This window comes from Pomacea canaliculata, linkage group LG5 (assembly GCF_003073045.1).
Source record: "Pomacea canaliculata isolate SZHN2017 linkage group LG5, ASM307304v1, whole genome shotgun sequence".
NCBI classification, from domain to species: Eukaryota; Metazoa; Mollusca; class Gastropoda; order Architaenioglossa; family Ampullariidae; genus Pomacea; species Pomacea canaliculata.
This window is the reverse complement of record NC_037594.1, coordinates 26066364-26087913: the sequence shown is the minus strand read 5'-3', so window position 1 is coordinate 26087913 and position 21550 is coordinate 26066364. Positions and strand designations below refer to the sequence as shown.

General features: G+C 39.4%; 3 protein-coding genes across 10 annotated transcripts; all 3 read left to right on the top strand.

Annotated features, from left to right (window-relative positions):
* Nucleotides 1-591: 591 nt before the first annotated feature.
* LOC112564683 lies at nt 592-3719 on the top strand. 2 transcript variants are annotated; one of them, XM_025239679.1, is made up of 4 exons: nt 592-1344; nt 1637-1735; nt 2393-2498; nt 3155-3719. In XM_025239679.1, exons 2-4 carry the CDS (start codon nt 1638-1640, stop codon nt 3287-3289), a joined length of 339 nt encoding a protein of 112 aa, XP_025095464.1. In that variant the 5' UTR covers nt 592-1344; nt 1637; the 3' UTR covers nt 3290-3719. The 2 variants fall into 2 exon arrangements, with proteins under 2 accessions (XP_025095464.1, XP_025095462.1); XM_025239677.1 differs by having other exon boundaries at nt 746-1334.
* Nucleotides 3720-4131: 412 nt separating this feature from the next.
* On the top strand, nt 4132-13244 carry LOC112564680 (tripartite motif-containing protein 5-like). Of its 4 annotated transcripts, none has more exons than XM_025239669.1 (8): nt 4132-4272; nt 4970-5324; nt 5583-5735; nt 9186-9401; nt 9849-10055; nt 10498-10743; nt 11456-11701; nt 12105-13244. In XM_025239669.1, the coding sequence occupies exons 2-8, from the start codon at nt 4992-4994 to the stop codon at nt 12495-12497; spliced, it is 1794 nt and encodes a 597-aa protein (XP_025095454.1). In that variant the 5' UTR covers nt 4132-4272; nt 4970-4991; the 3' UTR covers nt 12498-13244. The 4 variants fall into 4 exon arrangements, with proteins under 4 accessions (XP_025095454.1, XP_025095457.1, XP_025095455.1 ...); XM_025239672.1 differs by lacking the exon at nt 4132-4272 and adding an exon at nt 4279-4631; XM_025239670.1 differs by lacking the exon at nt 4132-4272 and adding an exon at nt 4279-4834.
* Nucleotides 13245-14415: 1171 nt separating this feature from the next.
* Nucleotides 14416-21530, top strand: LOC112564681 (gamma-aminobutyric acid receptor subunit beta-1-like). Of its 4 annotated transcripts, none has more exons than XM_025239675.1 (10): nt 14416-14755; nt 15577-15705; nt 16069-16281; nt 16446-16570; nt 17930-18059; nt 18668-18820; nt 19451-19636; nt 20095-20142; nt 20647-20785; nt 20972-21530. In XM_025239675.1, exons 1-9 carry the CDS (start codon nt 14561-14563, stop codon nt 20746-20748), a joined length of 1281 nt encoding a protein of 426 aa, XP_025095460.1. In that variant the 5' UTR covers nt 14416-14560; the 3' UTR covers nt 20749-20785; nt 20972-21530. The 4 variants fall into 4 exon arrangements, with proteins under 4 accessions (XP_025095460.1, XP_025095459.1, XP_025095461.1 ...); XM_025239674.1 differs by having other exon boundaries at nt 20647-20793; XM_025239676.1 differs by having other exon boundaries at nt 16069-16272; nt 20647-21530.
* The last annotated feature ends 20 nt before the right edge of the window (nt 21531-21550 follow it).

The following is a 21550-nucleotide window of genomic DNA, read 5'->3' as shown; positions in this document are numbered from 1 at the left end:
GACATTTTCCATTAGTTATAAGTTGGCTGACAAAAAAACGTTTCCTGGCTTACGCTATTAGACAAAATAGTAGTCACCGATCAAATAATCTTCAATGTCATAATTTTTTTTAATATTCTTCCTAGCTTGAAGATTTGTATAGCGCATTTCCCAGCAAAGAGGCGAGCTCGATACACTTCACAAGGGGCAATGAAGTGTGACGAGATGGAGCTGAACACACATTCACATATACAGTTACACACAGTTAACATACACTCATGTACAGTTAACATAACTTAGAAATACAGTTAAAATAGTATTTTATTTATCCGAAAGGGCAATGCTCGAGTTAACGGCAGGAGCACAAACACCATCAACATAGTATCCTCTCCTACCTTTTCGGCCCTGTCAACCCACCCGCTCTCACATTCAGTACAAACTGTCCGCAGGCCTGACGAGAGGAAGGGTTTACTTGGGCACGCGGATCCATAGTTTCTACGCATGAGCATACCTTGCTTCAACGTCGAGTCCCGCTACACCGACAGGGTGATGAGGACGCAGGGTGGACGGGCGGAAAGATAAATACGTTGATTGAGACGGAGATCGATCGAAGTATATATAAGACGAAGGAAACAGAAGGGAAACAAGAATACGCCGAGCGGCTTGGGATGAGACGATCGGTCGATCACGTCCGGCACTGCCTAAGGTGACACGTGCCGATGATGATGATGATGGTGTCGTCACCGTCAAAGAACGCCGAAAAAAGTGGGGGCCGGGGTGCTGTGGGGGGCCTTTCCTCTGACTTTGCCGGATGCGAATCAGCGAACGGTGTTGAGATTTTTAAAGACAACCGGGACATTTCATGGACTTGCCAGAAAGCGGGACAGTGGGCGTCCCGCCCGATGAGCCTAAAGCGGGACGTCTGTTCAGTAAGCCCGGTGGGTACCAAATCTTGTGGAGTATGGACAGGTTCACCATATTTTCGCCCAAATCACGTCGTCTGGCCGTCCTCACTGGGCGTAACTGTAGTTCGCACGTGCATTGGTCACCTCCCCCAGCGAGCCTCTCTTTTGATTGGCTGCCTGGCCAAAAGGTGTATGCTAATGAATGAGCCCGAGATGTGAGCGGTTGATGAAGTCAAAACATGATGCCTTGTCCGCCCTTGGGGAGGAGGCGCTAGTTGCCTGCCTGACCAGTCCTCGCTTTGTCCTCAGCCAGGCATCGTCCACATTTACTCGCGGTACCTCCGGGTCTGGCGGCAAACAACTGCCAACTTCTGTCTGACCGACCAACAACTGAACAACTGTCGTTAATTTGATTTTTTTTTTCTCAAGAATCGGGAAGGAACTGCTGCGGTAGGATAAAGTAGGATAAGCTGATAGTTACTTACCTTCTTATATGTTGTCACCAGTTAAGACATCTACCGATGTAAACGGAACATCATTAAAAATGTCCATTTGATATTACAGTTTTTGGTTGGTTGGTTGGTTGTTGTTGTTGTTGTTGTTGTTGTTGTTGTTGTTGTTGTTGTTGTTGTTGTTGTTGTTGATAACGCGGTATTGTAAGCATTATCTGTTATTATTTTTCGTCGTCGTTTTTTACCACGACTGTCGTTGCCACCATCTCGACCTCATATAAGCGTACATTCTTTTTTCAGAATGATGGCTCAGTCATCGGCCTGTAGGCTTCTGCTTCTCTTCTTCACCGTCGTCTCGGCTGTCTCCTGCATCGTCAGCGCGCGCAGCATCGACTTCAAGTGAGTTTGTCCCTGTATTTGCCTTAACATACATTTGTCGGATGGTGTGCGGCGCACCCGTCTCGTGCATTTATCTCATATGAGGCGGACTTGTCAATTGTTTCGCATCATAAACAACCCGCTACATGTTTGACAATTGCTTGACAACCTCTGACAAATGTGCTAAACCTTCAAGATGAGGAGTAATGAGTAATGCCCTCGGAATACTTGCTGCACAACGACATCATTATTTTCACAGATTGAGTTTAGATGTCTAATCTTTTTCGCATTGATTTTTGGTAAGGGGAATATGCCGGGGTAGATGCAGACATTCTCTTGGGGGATGCAAAGGAAGAATAAAAATAAAGTACTTTTGTATAGTTATAAAGTAGGCTGAATTATTAACACAATGCATATCAAATGCTATCAACTAATTTACATGTAAGTAGATCATATTTAGAAAAACGTCGCGACATGTACACTCCACTGAAGCAAATCTTTTCGCGAACATGAAGTTAGAAGAAAATGTTAGAAAAAAAAACCACACACACACAAGGGGGAGAGGAGTGCATGAATATCAATGATAAACAACTTCCGAGATGTATACAGTAGTGAGATGTATAAGCTCATTGTAGACTGGCAGTGTAGATGTTGAACACTTCTTTCTCTTTCTCTCAGCCCCCTAATGCACCCAGATGCTGGTCTCGACGAGGAACCCGACAAGCTTCTGCGACTGGCAAAGGACCTGCCCCACGCCGTGCCTGACCAGTCATCTGCCTCTGAGGTACGCCACTGTCAGGAGTGTGTCTCCTTTAGGGTCTCAGGGATGCCTTTAGATATGCTGTAGATATGCTCACTAGACCTTCAAAGTTAGCTCCTTCTACTGTTCTGCAGACGGTATGAATAATGTATTATAACACTCAGTGGGTTGCATGTATAATGTATTATCTTACATTGGTTTGTAGATAGGATCGATAATGTTTTACTCCCTGTCGGGAAAATTTATACCAATGCCTTGTACTTTTTATGGTTAAGATAATATAGTACATAATCCCATGTCAATCACATGGATAATAATTTAGAATATCTGGTTTTATTGAAGGACATTGGCTGTGTATTTTGTAGATATTGATGACGGTATCCAGTCTTTGCAATGAACTTTCGTTCGTCCCAGACTCAATGTTTATTGTTTTTTTTTTATTGTTTATTGTTAACATATTTTATCATCTCCTCATCCACTCCTGTGGTTCTCACATGGCTCTGTTTATTATGACGCTGTCATTTCGACAATACTCTTCTTTCTTCTATTTCAATGATGAGCTTGCTAATGAAATAATTTTATCATATTCAAGTCCGGTTTGCACAGTCGACAAAATGTCTTTATCTGGAAAAATCAAGTACACCCATTCTACTCTAAATTTTTCTGTTATTAATTTTCAGACAAGAGGAGAGCTGCTGGAAAGGCTTCTGCGCTCCTACAACATCCCCGAGTACCGTGGGCATGAGAGTCACCTCAGCAGCGAGTTCGCCGACCAGAGTTGTATTCCCATCTGTCCGCCCAGCTCCCTGCACTAGGACGACAGCCTTGAATGAAGCAGACGTCGCTTTTTCAGAGTGAAGACTAGCATGTTCCACGGACTAATCACATCAGGAGAACATTCCTGCACCACACAAGAGATACCAAAGACAGACTGCTAAAGAAAATAACACCAAACCAAATAGATGTTCAGACGATAAATATCTAAAAATCTACAACTATGTACATCTGTAATTTTGGAACGATGCTGCTGTGTCACAGTACTAGCTCCCATTATAATCTAATTTATACGGAACTCGTGGAACCTAAGTGAAACATTCAATCTCTGCTGATATTTTATTACGAGTAAATTAAGCGTCTTGTGGTCAATGTTCGGGAGCGGTCTGTGTGAAAACTGCCGATGTCTGCAAAGAAATTCGAGCAAGCTGTAAAATAGCGATCGAAATGAAAATAATTTGTTTCAACAAAGATCTGTTGTGGAGGTTTTGTGTTGGTCAGCGTGTGCGTGTGCTCGTTGGTGTGTTAGAGTGCTTGCGCACGTGCGCATTAAACATGTTGGTTGCACCGACTCGACCCTCAAACATTACGTCGTGCGCATGTCAGTTGACCCTCAAAGCGATGCGAGCTCATTGCGTATACATCGTTGTCCATGGGGAGTTCCTTATTCTCCCCTCCCTCTACCCCCTGCACGCGCAGTTTTGGCGCGAAACCACGTTCTTGTGGTGGTGGTGTGGGCGTGGCTAGTGGGTTCCAGCCCCTGGCAGACATTGTAGGGAACCGCACAGAGCTGGCGCTTCTTTTTCCTTTTCCCCGTTAGCTTTTTAAAATTATCTTTTACCTGGGGGTGGGGACGGTTCTTTGCATTTCTTTTGTGGGTGTGTATATACAGTTTTTTTTTTTCTTTTAATTTCTGCATGTGAATAAATTTGCTTTTGTATCGTTCATTTTGTCTTTGGGTCGTCTGAGTGCACACGAACAATAACTCTTGACAACTTGAGACAACTCCACTCCAATACGAACGGTAAGTTCTGCGTAATATCGCAACGAGTTATAAGGACTGTACACACAAACGAGAAAGTTATATTTAAAATTTAGCCTGGGCATAGCAATGACATGCCATGCATTTGTTTTCCATAATCAACACTTTTTTTTTAATAATAGCGGCATGGTTTCAACTTCAAGCAGGGTTGCAGACGAAGTTCGCTTAAAGCAGAAAATACCACACGCAGAGGTGCCCAGCATACGGCCTGCAGCGCCCGCTCGTTTTAACCAGACACAACATAATTTCACTTTTAACATCGTCATGATTCTGGCAAAACCGCCGTGTTCTGGCCCGTGAAATTTTATATCATGTCCAGTGCGGCCCTCGGGCGAGAAAAGGTTGGGCACCACTGATCGAGCTAACGCATGCCACAATTATTTGAACATTTAAAAATAGACTTCGCTTTGTGATTGAGACCTAGAATCACAGAGCAGAGCTGTCAGCTGGTGCTGCTGCTGCGACATAGTACGAAAGCTGTAACGTATGCTGGCAACTGGATGCTGCTGCTGCTGCTGTGATGACAAAGTGTTTGTGACTGGCAGTGCGTTACATATAGTCACATTATATATATATGTGCGAACACTTGCTTGGCTGCCGAGATATGTAAGTGTAAAGATGTCTGATTTAACTTTGCCCAGATAGACAAGTGAAATGGCCTTTTACTTTTATTTTGCAGTTGCTCGATCTATATAAGCACCATGGAGGACCAAGGAGAGAAAATCAAGGATGACTTTCTAACATGTCCCCTTTGCCTGGAGCTGTACACAGAGCCAAAAGTTCTTAACTGTCAGCACACTTTCTGCCTGCAATGTTTACGGCAATACATGCAATGCCAAAGCGCAGCTCAAAAAAATTGCTGTTGCCCCCTTTGCAAGGAGTTAACTGTCATACCTTCTAATGATGTTCAGAATCTGAAGAACAATTTTTTGGTGATTGGTTTGCTGCAATGTTTTAACAGTCAGAGTGGACCTAAAGGAAGGTGTTTTGGTCTTCCCAGTAAAGGACCAGGAGAAAGCTGTCCAGCATGTGAAGTAAGTTGTTTACATCTGCTTGTGACAGGGTCAAACTCTAGAAAGTACATTAGAATACCAGCTTAATATATATTTTGTTACAAATGATAATTTAAACATAAAGCTACTGAAGCCAACTAAAGGCTGCATATGAAGACAAATGGTCATTAGTTTTATACAGTATTTCATACAGATTTGTCAACAAAATGCAGTTTATTGATGCTTTCATATTTTTTTGTAAGGAAGTGTTTGAAGAAAATTGTTTGATACTATGTTTAGGAGAGGAGAGAATGCAACAGTTATTGTGATGAGTGCCAGATGTGGCTCTGTGGGACATGTGTCCGCAGTCACACAAAGCTACCTTCAACTAAGAGTCATCATCTGCTTTCTCTTAATGAGATTAAGGACCACAGTTTGGACAGACTCCAGCAGGTGTGTGAGAGCAGAAAAATTTGCCATTCAGCTTCTTTAGAATTGTCCATTATCCAAAAAGTCTACATCATAAGCAGTGTCTTATTTTGGCAATCCTTCCTGATTTAAATCAGGTCTAGGCAGTCAAAAGCTTTTAAATTTTAAGTCACAAACTGGTTAAGGTAATTGAGGATCAATGTTTTTTTTTAAAAGTCACCCAAACCTGTAGCCAATCCAGTTGAACATAGTTGTTGTCAGAATAATGACGTAGGTGACTTCATACCAGCCTCTTTTCATACGTTAATGGTTAAAAATAGAAACAAAGGAATCAACAGCATCCTCTGCAGAAGTGAGAATAGAGCTTACCAAATAGAAATTGCATTATCTGTATGTTGGTCTACATATGTGCAATATTGATCTTACTTTAGATTGACATTTAGCACATACATGATTAGCTCATTACATACTAAGCAACTCTGCTGTCACTTTTTTCTACTTTTACGTAGTACCATTGCATTTTTTAAATGCTGCCACTTATATTTATATACAGTGGAACCTCGGTTAGCGAACGCCTCGGATAGCGAATATTTCGGTTAACGAACAAAAATTTCGTTAAAAGTTTGTCTCGGATAACGAACAAAATTTCGGATAACGAACAGCCACGTGAACCACACGTGACCGACCAGCATGTCATCATTCGCGCTCGAGACACAGTCACGATCAGTCGTTCCTTTTCTATGCGCATCCTTCTTATTTAGTGATTTTTGTGCTTTATTTTAATAAGATAATCCTCAATCATGGCTCCAAAGAAAAGTCTGTAGAAAAGTCTTTCCCTAACAGTGCGATATATATATATAGGCAATAGGAGCCTAAACATGTTCAATGATATGTGATGTAGTATTACCCAAGAGTGTTACAAAAAAGGCAGAAGGAACAGACACTGGACAAGTTTTTTCCTTCAACCTCAAAGCGACAGAAAAAGGAAGTTACCCCCCCCCCCCCCCCGTTTTTACAATGTCACGTGTGCTCATGGAAGGGTAATCAAAGCAGTAATTCCATCCCTTCCTCCCCACACCTCCATCCACCCACGCCGTCAAAACGACAAGTGTTCTTATGTTTAAATGCTTTCGTTAATGTTTGTATGTTTATTTAACTCCATTTATGTTGTATTATAACTGTTCTCACACACACACACACGCACTACATAAACCATTGTGTGCACGTACCACATATACACTGCATTCATGTATGCACGACAACTATGACTATACACGTGCAACACATATTCCATCTTTAAGTACAGCAAATCAGTACTACCATGTATGTGCCCTAATGTACTACTGTATATGGATTATTTACCATGTGTGTACTAATGTACTACAATATATTTATTAATTATTATGTATGGGTACTAATAGACTATTATATATACACACACTAGTGTACTGCTGTGTATATGTAGTACACATACTTCTATGCATGTGTATACACCTTGTGTTTTACGGTATATACTGCTGTACTACTGTATGAAGTTCATGTACTATTTTGTATATGCATGTATCTGGGATAGCTGGATTTTGAGCAAGAGTTCGGACAGCCAACAGCAAGAAAAATAAGAAAGTAATACAGATAGAACCCTGCTTACGAAGTCTATCTCAGTAAACTTTATGGGACCCTTGAATTTTCGGGAGAAGGAACAATCGAGAAGTGACCTCCTCTACATGATGAGGAGGAGGGGGATACGTTTCGTGCACCCAGCAACATATTCTGACCGCCTGTTGCCTTCCAAGTGATGATAAGCATGGAGGGTTTCTTTGTGTGTGAGATAGCCGAGACCAGTAACACCTGTCGTTATGGAGCAGAATTTACGTTCTGTCAAATTCTACTTGAGGGATTTTATTTTCGTTTTAAAAGGAGTCACAAAGCTTTCTTGCTGCATAGAAAACTCTGTGGCATTTAATGATGTTGATATAGAGGAGTGTGTGGAATTTAATGATTTCAGTATAGTTGTTGGCATTGCAGGTTCAGTTTATGTCTCTTGCACGTTGAGAAATATTTCATAGCCGGAGCGCTGTTTAACGTTTGAATGACTGTACGGGTCTTTCATACAGATTTCACGTTAAAGTATATCATGGCGACGCAAATAACATTAACAGTAAAAATATTCACAGACAGAAGAAAATAAACACAGAGGCTACCGGAGTCGGAAAGTCTTACCCGGTAAAAGACTTTATCTTTTAAGATTTAGAAAACATCCTCACGAAGATCTTCTGTAAATTCTTCAGTTATTTGTTTGTACGTTAACTTTGGAAAGATTTACATGCAAGTAAAAAACTAATGATGGAATAATGTCTAATGATACCACATAATGATACGTTCAAGATAAGACTTGCCGAATTCAAAGTAATCCACCCTTTCCATTCTCAAGATACACACCCACAAACATCAGCATGTACCGGTCAAGGCCACTCGCACAGACGTCAGAGTTGTACATAGCGAGTCAACAGGGGCTGGGAACCAATTAAATCTATTTCCTTTATTTCTTATGTGAAAAACTGTTTCGGATAACGAACATTTCGGATAACGAACAGCTTTACAGAACGGATTATGTTCGTTAACCGAGGTTCCACTGTACTTTGTTTCATTTGACATGAGAGGCAATCAACTGCAAGGATCAATGAGCAGATGAAAGGTTCCCATAACATGTAGAAATTGTTTTTCCCCCTGAAATCTCCTTTAGTCTCCTTTAGTTATTGCCAGCAAGATAATAACAGAGACAAAACTGTAACATCCTGATAGTTCGTTCTGCCCATGCAGGTTTTTCCCACTGTCCCATGTATTAGACTGGAGAGATTCAGCCATTTCCCATTCTCTTTCTCTGGTGCCAATATTTGAGATGCCCTGCCTCTCTCTGGCCACAGTATTTGGGATGCCCTGTCCCTGTCTGTGTACAGTGGGAGTTCTACATGCTTTCTGGTCTTTCAGAAATACTGTTTTCTGTGCGTATATGTGTATGTATGATTCGTGTATGAACACAGTCCTCATTGAGATATGGCATCATGACCTTGTTTCTTGTAAAGTACGTTGAGCTTGCCACCATGTGGGGAAATGTGCTATATAATTCCTATTATTATTAATTATTATTACTATTAATTATTATCATTTCTATTGCCTAGAAGAATATATATATTTTGGTAATCATATGAAACTACCTATGTGAATAATATTTTCCCACATGAAGTCATTACTCATAGCCTTGGCATTTCTTGTTTAAGAAATGTAAATCAACTGTAGGAACTAGACCATGATGACACCAGGAAGCATACTTTGTTGCCTTCTGTTCAAGCCGTGATTAGGCAGGGAGGCACGCGACAAAATATGTTTTCCTTAGTGGAGAGTTATTACTAATACATTTCTTTAAATCAGATACATAGCTGCATTAATTAATTTGATGTTTGAATTTTACTGCAGGTAGATGAAGTTTTACAAAAGCTTTTTGAGGAGACTGATGCCCACTTGTCAGATATCACACTTAAGCGTCAGAATTTGGCAGAACAGGGTGCTTTGGCTAGTGTTACAGTCAATGCTAGTGGCAGAGAGCTACGGAACATAATTGAAGAAAAATGCTCAAAGATAACATCAGAAATATGCTGCCAAGTGTCATACGTAGATGATAAGATCCACAAGGTAAGAGTACAATAACTGAATTTGAAGAGTGTTTCTCCACGTTAAGCTAAGCTCAATGTGCTGGGCATGACTGACAGATCTTGACAAATACATGTACAGTACAGAAAGATCTTAAAAAATGATTCTTATTACAATGTCCACTTGTCAGCATAAAACTCTATTTTAGTTTTAATTAATTAACATGCTTCTGTTTGCTTATTATCTGTGATCCATTTGATAAAATTCAAGATTATGTATTACTGCACTTCTTTCTTTCATATTCTCTCTCTCCTCGTTCTTGTGTTCAGTGAAAAGAACCTTTTTCCTTTTTTTCTCCCTTGTATTATTGGCTCTAATTCATCTGTAAAAGAGCTACATAAATCATAAGTTAGAACTGCTTAAGATCTTAATAAAAGTGAAAGATTTTACATTTCGTGGTGGTCTGTTTTGCATACCAACTTTTTTTAGATCCAATCAGAAATGGAGCTTAGAAAGGGACAACTGGAAAATGCTAGAAAAATGGTTAGCGAAGCCAGGTCCTCACAGTTGGAATGCATGCATTTGGTGCCAGAGATTGAGCAGCTGATGCGCAGTTTGATTCCACTTTCTGAGGTTTCTTCTGAAATCAAATCTGCAACAGCCCTGCAGTTTCGCCAGTCACTGATCGTTGCATCTGTGAGTTGTGCTGCACCTGGTACATGACAGGCAGACCTATATCTCTGAGTACATTGTAGCTCAGTGAACTGTGACTGTATGAGCTTTAAAAAAAAACTACCTTGATGTGTGTATGTGTAGTGTGTGGTACAGATGAGATGTGTGGGTGGTGGTGGTGGTGGTGTATGCATGCATGTGTGAGGACATCAAGTAAAAAAGAACTGATGTCTGCATTTAAATAGATTACTGGAAGGCAGTAAACCCCTGTCTTTGTTACTGAGAAAACATTAATTTTTCAATGATGGAAAAGTCCAGTTATAAATAATACAATTTTATCATTATCTTGGTCATCTTAAACATCATTGTCAGTTTTCATTATGAGCAGCCTTACATTTATCATTATCAGTATCATTGTTTCTCGTCATTACCATTGCTTTGGATTGATATGCATTTTGTACTGCAGATGCTGAAGTCTGAAGCTTTGGGGTATCTTGAGAAAGTGCAGCATTGTGGAGTTCAGGATATTCAGGAAATCTTTCCAGATCAAGCATTGGCAGCACAGCTTCTGTCACATACAGACATGGGGTTTGTTTCAAGCATTGCCCTCACTGACTCTTCCATATTTGTGGCTGCTGGGTGTGGGCATCTCCAGATCTTGTCCAAGAATCCTTGCAAGAGTCAAGCTGATACTGTTCCAAAGCCGTATAGGGTAAGAGTTATAAGCTACATGCAGACAGCATGTGACAGCACATATTCCTGTGTTCTTTCTTTCTGCAAAACACAAAGATCTACCTGTGAACTTTTTGTGACATGATGCTCAGCCCAATATTAAATGTAAACATTTTTTCTTGGCTTCTTTTTTGCTTCTTCTGGTGAAGTAAATGTGAAATAACTAGTTGACTAAACAACAAGCTGAGTACAACAGAATATCAATAAACTAGAGGTTTCACTAAAGGGTTGTAAAACCTGTACACAGCATATATATATAGATATAGAAATCACTTATCCATGATCAAATAAAGTCTGTGTTTCATGGAAACCTACAAAATACCAAACACCATTAAAGTCTGACCAATATTTTCGGAGATGTCAAATGTGAAATGTAGCAAACATGATACTGCTGGCACTGCAAAGGAAGCAAAATGCAGCTAAAAAGCACATTCTTATATTATCATGGTAAAGAAAAGGTCAAGCTAGGGAAAGATGGGAAGGCTTGATTGTCAGGTAGGTAGCATACTTTAGAAGGTAATATTCAGGCCTTTGGAAAACTTTGTGATAAAAGATTTTTTTTCATGTGTATAACTGAGCCCAAGACATGCAGAAAACAGCTTTTTGTCTTTTAGGCTCTAATTTTTCAGAAACTTTTGAAGAATCACTTTCATTCAGTAAATTTTGTCAGCGTCTTTTCTTTTTGTCTTTAGATGTGGAAAAAACCATGGGGTATTGCAACAACTCCGTTCCAGACAGTACTAGTAACTGATGCTGGAGCTAATCCTGGAGATGGGTTTGTCGCTGTTTTGAAGAACAATGGTCATTTTATGCACTGCATTGCTAACGGAATGTCTCTTCCCCGTGGCGTGGCGATGCATGCTGACAACGTCTACGTGTGTGACCAGGAAGATCGGTGTGTCTACGTGTTTGACTATAAGCAGTCACGTCTCATCAAGGTACAATGAATTGACTGAAACAGCAGTAATAAACAGCTTCTTCTTAATCAAAGTAGCTTCACAACTACATTTTGTAGACAGGATGCATGCATGTCATCTTTTGGTTAGACTTCAGCAGCTACATTCTCCTCTGCCTCTTTGCTACATCATACTGTGCTTGTATGACCCCCCATCAGATAGTGTCTTCAAGTTGTGACACTGTCAAAAATTTCTGCCATTGCAAAAGCTGATAATCTGTGCATATATCTAGTTATACATATTTGATACCAACTAGTTTTATTCTTTCTCTTTTCTTCTCACGCATGCATGCACACAAGCACACAGGGTTCTGCCTATAGCAGCCAAAATTAAATTTCCTTGTAAAATATAGACAGCATTCTAATTAAGAAGAGTTCCTGTACAGGTTCTGAAGAAGGATGCTGTTGGGAATTTCCATTTCATCTCTCCTCTTCACATCGCAGTCACCCCAAGTGGCAACGTCATTGTCTCTGATGCTGGTCGATTTGTGAAGATATTCTCCTCAGACTTTCAGCTCAAGGGATGCTATAGCTCATCCTTTTGTGACTCTGAGCTGTGGGGGGTGTGTAGCACAGGAGTTGAAGAGAACATCTATGTAGCTGACTGGAAGCATGGTGTACATGTGTTGTCTTCGAATGGAAACTTTAAGGGAATCTTGAAGACTCCTGCTGACACCAGCAAGATCATGGAGCCCACTGCCTTGGCTTATTGTACAACAACAGAAAGGCTCTATGTTGGCACCTCTAGCACACAGGTTTACGTCTTGACGCCTGTCTAGAATATGTTGAAATGCAGGATGGAGTGGAACATTTATAGGATTTCTTTTGGTTTTTTTTGTGGAAAAATTCGCTTTTTGCCAACAGCTGTTTAAATTGTGGATTTTGTTTTGGAAAGAGTAGAATTGGTAGGGAAAACAGGCTTAAGAAATGTGTACATTATAAATTGGAGACTGCAGGTGTTTGTTGCAGAACTATAAGACACAATTATGAAAACACACAGGCAAATATGCCCATAGATGTATAAAAATGACTTTAAAATAAGTCAAGTTTTTCAATTTTATTTTGCAGGAATGAATGTGTAAATATTATGAAATTTTTTATTTCTTTCATTCAAATGCTCAAGTGCACTTCCTGGTTCTTCCAAGATTCTACTCTGTGTATGTGTGTGAGATACATGTGCAAAAGTTCTAGATAATATAAACATTGTGTCCTAGACTTTAGAGACTGTTTCAGTTCTCTATTATTTAGTTGAATTTTCTTAGACACTTATCATTTTATCTCACTGCATCTTCTCCTATTTCTGCCTGTCATTGTTTTATGTATGTGTATAGGGAATCTTTTTATACTAATAGTTTAAATTAACCTGATATGACTGGAGCATTATAGGTGGGTGTTGTGTTTTCTATCTGCAATGAAAACCAAGAATAACTTCGGAATTGTTATTGTGTCAGAAACAAACTAAAACATAAACATTGTCTATAATAACTTCTTCACTTTTAAATATAAAACAAATCTAAATTAATGAATATGTGTTTGTCATTTGTGAACAGCAAACTTTTATTCATCTTCATTATGTTGAGATCTATAGCTCCATTGTTGTCTTATTGGGGTGAGAATGACTTGATTAACCCTTGTTGCCCTGAAATTCTGCAGATAATGTCCTGATTGCTGCTGTAATTAAATTTATAGCTGGCCCTGTGCAGGATCACAGTTTATTCTGTCTTTCATGTCTCCAAATATAAACCTTCAAGAACTTATACCGAGTTCTAGAAATAAGTTAATGCCAAAGAAAACATGCAAAGGCCTTTCAAAATGAGACAAGTATCTGCCAACCACTTCGATGGCAACGATGGAGATACTGTTTTATTGCTACTTTAAAAGGTTGGTTCCATCTCGCTCATTTTTCACTTGACGTAACGGCGTCATTGAGGGGTTCCACCAGCATAACCTGTGAAGATTAGGGCTGAGAAGGAAACTGCATGATTTTTGCTGCTGTCTTGTGTCATTGACCAGGAGGGAAACGTGACAGTTTTCCTGAGTATACTGTGTTATGAAGTCCTGACCAGACTAATAGAATGTATTTTTCTGTCCAGAACGTTTTACTCATGTCATCTGTGTTCTTTATATACTGGTGTGCCGGATCTCGCTGAACCCTTTAATAGGGGCGGCAACGGGGAAAAGACTGTTGATGTTCTTTCATGTTGGAGCCCGATCCTGACGGCGGAGGCTTCAAAGTGAGTTGCAATGAAAGATTTTTATCGTAAAGGGGGATGCTGTTGAATGTGGCTTTGTGTATGTCTGTGTAACAGGTTAATCATTTTGTTTGTTGAATATTTTTCTGCTATTTCTTACATTCAGATTAGCTATCTCTTGGTGTTTTCTATGTCGTCCGAAAGTAACTGCAGAGTTGTATGCAATAACATATTTTATGTTTGTGGTAGTGTCACCCTCTTGAAGAACAATACCTATTCCCGGGTGTCATACCTAGATAAATCTTAAGCTACCATAAAATTTAATTTTGTTCAGTCTTTTGATAATGAGGTGTAAGCATTGGAAAACTTGAATAACCTAGGACAGTACATAAACTATATATGACAACCGTGTGCTTTAGACAAAATCGAATGAAGTGAGTCGAGCAGTTTATTTACACAACAACACCAAAGTGAAATACAATTCTCACCTGGACGTCTCGGACAAGAACAATATGTCAACTGGAGCCAGGTGCAGACCAAACGCCTGAAACGGGAAACCTCTTGTTGGGACTTTAAAGCTTACAGTTACAACAAAAACAGAAACCATCCAGCAGCAGCAATAACATAAGACGGTTTCAAAAAACGTAGCTATGGAGGAAGTCCAAGAACCTAAAGACTTCCGAGGAGAAGGGGAAAGAAGACGCAGCTCACTGGCAAGAAGTTTTCAGTTTACAAAGGACGACCTTCGTCTAATGGAGGAGGCTGTCAGCCATTGGCAGGCAGATCACAGGCACAGTTACGATAACTTATTCCAAGAAGGAAATTACAGGGAATATGATCATCAGGTTAAAATTCTTAACTAATCTCTTCTATGTTTTACAGAATTCCGCATTCGGGTAGAAAAACTGACGCCCTGAAAGATAGATCTAAGTATAGAGATCTATGTAAACACATATATCTGATTGAATTATTTCTTGGGCGCCCTAATTTAAAAATTTACAGGAAATCCAGTTTTGAAGAATTAGCAGGTTTGTATCAATATTCTCTGAATTGCATGTCATCCAGGCTACTCGATCCGCTTTTCGTCTGATGACCGTACATTCTCTATCCCTGTCATCAGAGCAACCACGTATGAGCAGCGGATTTTCAGTTACTGTGCTGCAAAACAGTGGAACTCTCTTCCCTTCCATATCCGCCACTTTAAACATGCGTTGAGAACACATTTGTTCCACGAGCATTACTCTACAGTTTACACCAATCGATAACATAGTCGGCAATACTAGTGATTATAGTCACTTGACTAGTCCGCCTGCGCGTCTTTCTTACTGTTTGTTCCCTGTTTCTGCTTTGCATCTTCTGTCTTTTGTCTTTTATTACTTGTCTGCATAGTTGTTTCTCTTTTCATCCTTCGGATTCTGTCCATGTCTTCAACTTGTCTTAAGCGCTGAGAGCATATGTTCCTTCATGTGTGTGATTATGTGCTCTATAAATCACACATTTATTATTATTATATAAAAACTCTGCACATTCAATAAGTTTCAAATATGTAGATTTTAAGAGAACTGAAGTGCCCGTCCCCCTTACATAGTGTGATGTCTTCCTACTCTCGCCTACACCTCCCACACTCAAATCAACACACATTTCTGATGCATTTCCTTTGATTCAGGTAAAAGTCGAAATGAAGGCCACATTTATGAAGGTGATGGACATCGACACACTCAGTCAACAGTTCGAAGCAGAGGCGTTCATCCAAGCCAAGTGGGAGGAACCCATTTTCTCTGGAATGAGCCAACAGGTTTAATCCTCATTACTGAAAGGCTGTGCTAAAGCGATGTCCTTACAAAATTTTATTTTCACCCTGTGCCAACACATCTGTTCATTTGTGTGTGCTTATTATGGTATTATAACTACAGTGCAGAATAGAATTTTATGTGTGGGTAGATGTGCTGATATTGGTATATTGACTGATCATACTTGTATGTTGGCATGTTTAAATTTCACATGAATTAAAAGATAATAACCAGGGAGGTAATTTTGTTTGCCAAAAAAATTGTTCTTTTGGCTTCATTTGTTTATTATATATTGTTTATATTTTGGTCTATTTATATGTGATGAGTCACAATATGCATATGCATACTCTTTGCCATCATTGGTGTAGGAGCTGAATCAGTTGTTGCCCACTGATTTCTGGAACCCTCAACTGAAGGTCATGAACTTAGCTGGGGATTATGACCAAGAGAGACGTTCCTACTTAGTTCGCTATGAAGTTGGCTGTACATCACCTGTTGTGTTACACCGATGGAGGTTTAAAGGTGTCTTTCGAGAAAGTCTTGAGCTCAAGCATTTCCCATTTGATGTTCAGGTATTCCAGGTGAAATACAGATAGAAATAAAATACGTTTCTCATTTTATGTTTGCTTAAGAAATTTGTACTAGCCAGGCAGAGAGAAATAATGATGGATACTAATAAATTTTTTTTGAAAATGCATACACTTACAGTTATTAATTTAAAAGATGTTACCTTTTTTTCCCCCAGGACTTGAGTTTGCAGATTTCTTCTGAGCGGTCAGTGGATGAGATTAAGATGGTGCATGATCCCTGGCATCTGAGTTCAGTGAACACCAAGGCATTTCAGGATTCGCAGGAATGGTCCATCTATAGGCAAGGCTGACTTTTATATCTCAGACAGCTTAATGAGTGCTCTTGGCAAGCATGTCAACATAGACATGCTCCTCGAGAATAATACTCAGGGATTTGTTCCTTAATAGTAACAATACTTCATTATTAGTTAGAAGAAACGAATGTAGCAATAAAAATTTTCCTTTTGCAGCAGGCATTAGAGCAAATATTATTCATGGGACAAACAACAACAAATCTAAAATCAGGTAGTGGGTGTAGGGGTGTACCTCAAACTTCTGTCATGTCACCCTTCACAGAAAATGGACACCCATCCGTGGTAAAATCCATTAAAACAATAAGAGTACATTGCAGCAGCAAAAGTACAGAACAGCTATGCAACTAAATCTTCAGGCAGCAGCCAGACTGAAACAGCTCTACTGTATATGGTGTAGCAGACCATGGTTTTCATGCAGGGTTAGTCTGCAGGTCATCGTGAGGATGTCATGAACGAACACGTTTCTCAACTCACTCAACACCATTGTGCATTCTTAGATAGAACACAACAAGTGTCTTTGGCTGCCCAGGTTGTGTGTATTGGCTGTCTGGTCAACAGACCCTCACAAGACAACTAACCCCACTAGCTATAAGAAAATGCTATTTATGGACAAGATACACCTTACTGTAATGTGGATAAATACAATTAAACTGTTTACTCAACAACATTTACATGTATGCATTATCAAAGTTATCCAAACAAATTTACCTATAGTAGTATGTTGTTACAACCTCATAATAATTATCAAAAGGTTATACATGCATGAAAAGGCTTTAACTCAACTCGATTTGGAGTTTGTGCTGCAACTATCCTCATTTGACGATCGGTGCTCCGAATAATGTTACAATTTTCACACTCTCTTGGTTGAACAGTACTAACTTCCTCTAGCACATTCTTTAACCCTTAGAATATCATCATTCATGGTGCATTCGCTCCCCTGTGAAGGAAATAGCATATAAAACATTAAGCTAAGCTAGGGCACAGGTCGATCTGACAGGATCAGAATGTGCTGTACTCATCTATATTCATACTTTATAGACATGGTAAACCATATGCATTCCCGCCCCCAACAGGCTACAGCTACTATGTCTCTTCTACATTTCCTTTAATCATATAAGCCTAAATGCACCCCTCAGTTTACACAGTTCAAGCGATTGTGAAGCTGTTAATGTAAGAAATTACAAGCATAACTTCCCATCAATAAATGTACATGGGAGAGGTTTTTGTGGGAATGTAATCAGTTTTACTCTGTGATGATCTTCATTCACTAGGATGAGGTGTATGCATTAGTAAAGGCATAAAGCACCTGTTATTTTTTTGAATGGCTGATTCTTCAACACCTGCAGGCATGTGGAATGTATTTTCAAGCGCACATCTATGGAGTATGCATCATCTGCCATCCACCCCATTCTCTACTTCACTGTGCGGGTGAAGCGGAATGTGGGGTACTTTCTTTGGAATGTCGTCTTTATTGTGGTGAGTGTCACATGACAGTCAGTTCAGCAGTGATTATGGAAGGTATATAATATTAGATGCTAGTTATGAGTATGACATGGCAGTCAGTTTAGTCATGAGGTTTGTTACCTACAGTTCAAAACAGTGACCAGAAAATGACAAAAATTTGCTGTTTCTAAAATGTGTGCTACATTTTCTTTCATTTAATTCTTTGTTTGGCTTCTTCTTTCTGTTTCTTATTATCAACTTATCTTTGGTTTAATTTACAAACACTGTCTGACATGGTCATCGTGTTTCTTGCAGAAGAGGAGTGTAGCATAGTTTGTTTTTTGCCTATGGAATTAATTATTATTTAAAGAGGACAGCCTATACCTATTCAGCTTTGAACTAGGTCTCAGGGATAAAGACATCAGCAGATATTGACAACATGCGCATTGGATTCAAGAATAAATTCAGGTTGTCTATCTTCCCTTGCATGCTCCATAAATAATAACAATGTTGCCAGTGGAGTGATTTCCTTCCCCTCCCCCACTGCCTTTTGCTTATCATTAGTGGTGCCAATCAACTTGCATGGTGACTATATTTCCTCCTTGGCGATGACAAATAATTTGTTTATATCTTGCCTACAGTTTCTGATTCTGTTGCTGACGTTCACCACAGCATCAATTGATCCGACCTCTTCTGACAGACTGGTCAGCACCATCACTCTCTTCCTGACCCTTGTGGCCTTCAAGATGGTGGTCAAGCAGAGCTTGCCAACTATTTCCTATCTGACATATCTTGTAAGTTGCCATAACTTACCCAGCCCACCTGTGTGGTGTCTGTAAGCATTGACCCCTCTTGTTAATGTATCTCATAATTTTTTTGCAGTAATTTGTCTGTGGTGCATAATTAAAAGCCCAACCCTCTCCTTTATCTTCATCAATAAATCAGATATCTATTTTTTGAAGGACAGCGTGGAAATAGATTTTCAGTCATAGGCTCAAGCAAGGTTGTCCGATGAGCTTCTGCTCCACCACCAAGCACACTAACCATCAGGCTATGGAACCTCTGATGAGCTTCTGCTCCACCACCAAGCACACTATAACTATGGAACCTTCCCAAATCATGTCAATAATCAACATATGCTATCAGCTTTCATATTGGCTGTATATCCATTTATAGTCATGACCTACCTACCTCTGCATGGTGATATATTTCTCACAGGAATGGAAGGTGGTTATTCATTGTGAAGTTGAGAAATTGCATTTTCCTAGGATGCATTTTGAAATTTCATGTTTATTGACTACTGCATGATGTACATTTGATATGTTTATTAACTGCTGCATATATATAATTTTATGTTTAGGATTATTATATACACTTTAGCTTCAATGCTGATTGAGATTTGAGGTGTTTATTGACTACTGCAGGATATGTACATTTTAGCATCATTGCTGTTTCTGGCGGTGTACTCTATTGAAAATGCCTTCATTGCTGGCCACAAGACCACTGTGAATAATGACCTGCTCAAACAGTATGATGAACTGGCCATTCTTGGTTTGGGCATTCTCCTTATTATTTATCACCTCCTTTTTATCATTCACATCCAGGTCACGGTATGTTGGACGTTTTTGTTCTTTATTGGTTATCATTCAGGCACACTCAGATGTGCATTTATGCATATAATAATGTGTACTCGTATTGCGCAGCATCACAACCAAGATAGGTTGCACTCTTTGCCTTGATCAGTAATGATAAATGAACATTAGGTAACAGACAGTGGATGGTGAGATACGTGTAAGCTCAAAGAACAACATAAAGTACAAGAGTAGAATATAATGCAATGGATAAAAGGCATGAGGGGTTATCAGTGCTACAAACAGTGTAGAGATGGAGTCTTACATAATGGTTCACATGACAGACAGTACTATCAGGGAGTTAAGGATAGTAATTCAGGGATATACATATATAAGATGATCTCTACACTTTTACTAAGGGGAAGGCAAGTCTGGTGCATATAATCCAACAAAACTTTGATGCAATTACCATGTTGTTATGCTTTGTGTTTTGCAAGGCTCTTAAGCGAAGGAGGCAAATGGCTGACCTTGACAAGAAATATGCTGTAAGTTGAATCTGAGGCATGAAGAGGCAATGGAGGTAGTCAGAGGGTAGGGTTGGGGCTCACACTATGTTGTTGACTGTAAACTGGATATCTAGCTAATACCTGCCAGTTAGCCAAGATTATAAAACCTGACAAGTTCCACTAACTACTAGGCATTAGTCATCCAACTAGCAGGTGATGGTGGACTTTGCTGTCAGTCCTAGGATGCTTAGCACTTTTGTTAAATAGGAAATGCTTAAATATACTTGTATAATGCACCTCAAGGGATGTCATTGATGTATCTATAGTCTGAGGTTAACACATGATGAAAAAATTAAAAATAAAAAGAAAGTTCTTTTTGTGTACCCCCATGCCAAGGTGGAGGGTTGGGTCGGGAGAAGGTGAATGTTCTTGCGAGAAACCTCAGCGAGTCTTACTCTTAAAATATTAAAATACTACTTAATGTGGTAACTGTTGCAATCGTTCTTGAAAGTTCTGTTGCAGTAAGCACACCTTTTGTTTCAGATACAAGCCCAGGAGCTATATGCTAAGCGCCGAGAGTTTCTTTCTTCTGCCAAGCCTTCACCCCAGCCAGAAAAGCTAATAAAGCCGCGTAGTATCTCGTAATTTCAGGAACCTGAGTGGAGTGTGCAGCTATAGAAAGGTCTGATGGTAAAACTCACTTGCAATGAATATGTAGGACTTTGTACAGCCATTAGACAAATTATGATGGGTCCATTGCAGTCATATTTTGGTTTATTGGAAAACCTGTTGGACATATCACTTCTTTTTAAGCTAGAGATGCAAGAAGACTTTGGGATTCAGAGCACCTCTATTGATTGGTTTTCAGTCTGTTGGATTCGTCACAGCCAAAGATTCATGAAACGAGCGAACCACTACACATGGACTCTCTTGTCTAGGCATAGTCTTTATAGACACATACTAGACTGCGTTATATCTTTTTTATTATCATGACAATTAAATAATAAAATGCACATTTTTATCTCAAATAAAAAAAGTAACATTGACAAAATAAATAATACACTGAACACTGCTATAAACAGACTCAAGTAATCTTTGCAATTTTAAAAAATACCGATGATTAGCTCCACCAAAATTATTCATACCATTCAGCATATTAGCAAGAAAAATAAAAGGTATGCAGTTTCACTTGGGGACCCTGACATTAATACAAGTAAATTGTATTTTATTTCCTGTGCCCTGTACTGTTCTTGACATAGTCCTGTTGCCCCTGTACCTGTATTGCCACTGTTATAGTACACTGCAAATAATAGTTTGATAAAAATTGCACAGCTGTGCCATTCACGCACATGAGTATAGACCAGATGAAATGATAAGGCAAAATTTTTAATACTTGTTTTACAGACATATTTAACACACTTGTTATATTCGTTATTATTTATGACTT

Excerpts from the sequence above, each read along its gene's own strand:
- LOC112564683 (XM_025239679.1), top strand. The coding sequence starts at position 1,638 with ATGATGGCTCAGTCATCGGCCTGTAGGCTTCTGCTTCTCTTCTTCACC. Across the intron at positions 1,736-2,392 it reads GCGCGCAGCATCGACTTCAA|CCCCCTAATGCACCCAGATG; the intron begins GTGAGTTTGTCC and ends TCTTTCTCTCAG. Across the intron at positions 2,499-3,154 it reads ACCAGTCATCTGCCTCTGAG|ACAAGAGGAGAGCTGCTGGA; the intron begins GTACGCCACTGT and ends ATTAATTTTCAG.
- LOC112564680 (XM_025239669.1), top strand. The coding sequence starts at position 4,992 with ATGGAGGACCAAGGAGAGAAAATCAAGGATGACTTTCTAACATGTCCC. Across the intron at positions 5,325-5,582 it reads AAAGCTGTCCAGCATGTGAA|GAGAGGAGAGAATGCAACAG; the intron begins GTAAGTTGTTTA and ends TACTATGTTTAG. Across the intron at positions 9,402-9,848 it reads TAGATGATAAGATCCACAAG|ATCCAATCAGAAATGGAGCT; the intron begins GTAAGAGTACAA and ends AACTTTTTTTAG.
- LOC112564681 (XM_025239675.1), top strand. The coding sequence starts at position 14,561 with ATGGAGGAAGTCCAAGAACCTAAAGACTTCCGAGGAGAAGGGGAAAGA. Across the intron at positions 14,756-15,576 it reads ACAGGGAATATGATCATCAG|GTAAAAGTCGAAATGAAGGC; the intron begins GTTAAAATTCTT and ends CCTTTGATTCAG. Across the intron at positions 16,571-17,929 it reads CAGGAATGGTCCATCTATAG|GCATGTGGAATGTATTTTCA; the intron begins GCAAGGCTGACT and ends CAACACCTGCAG.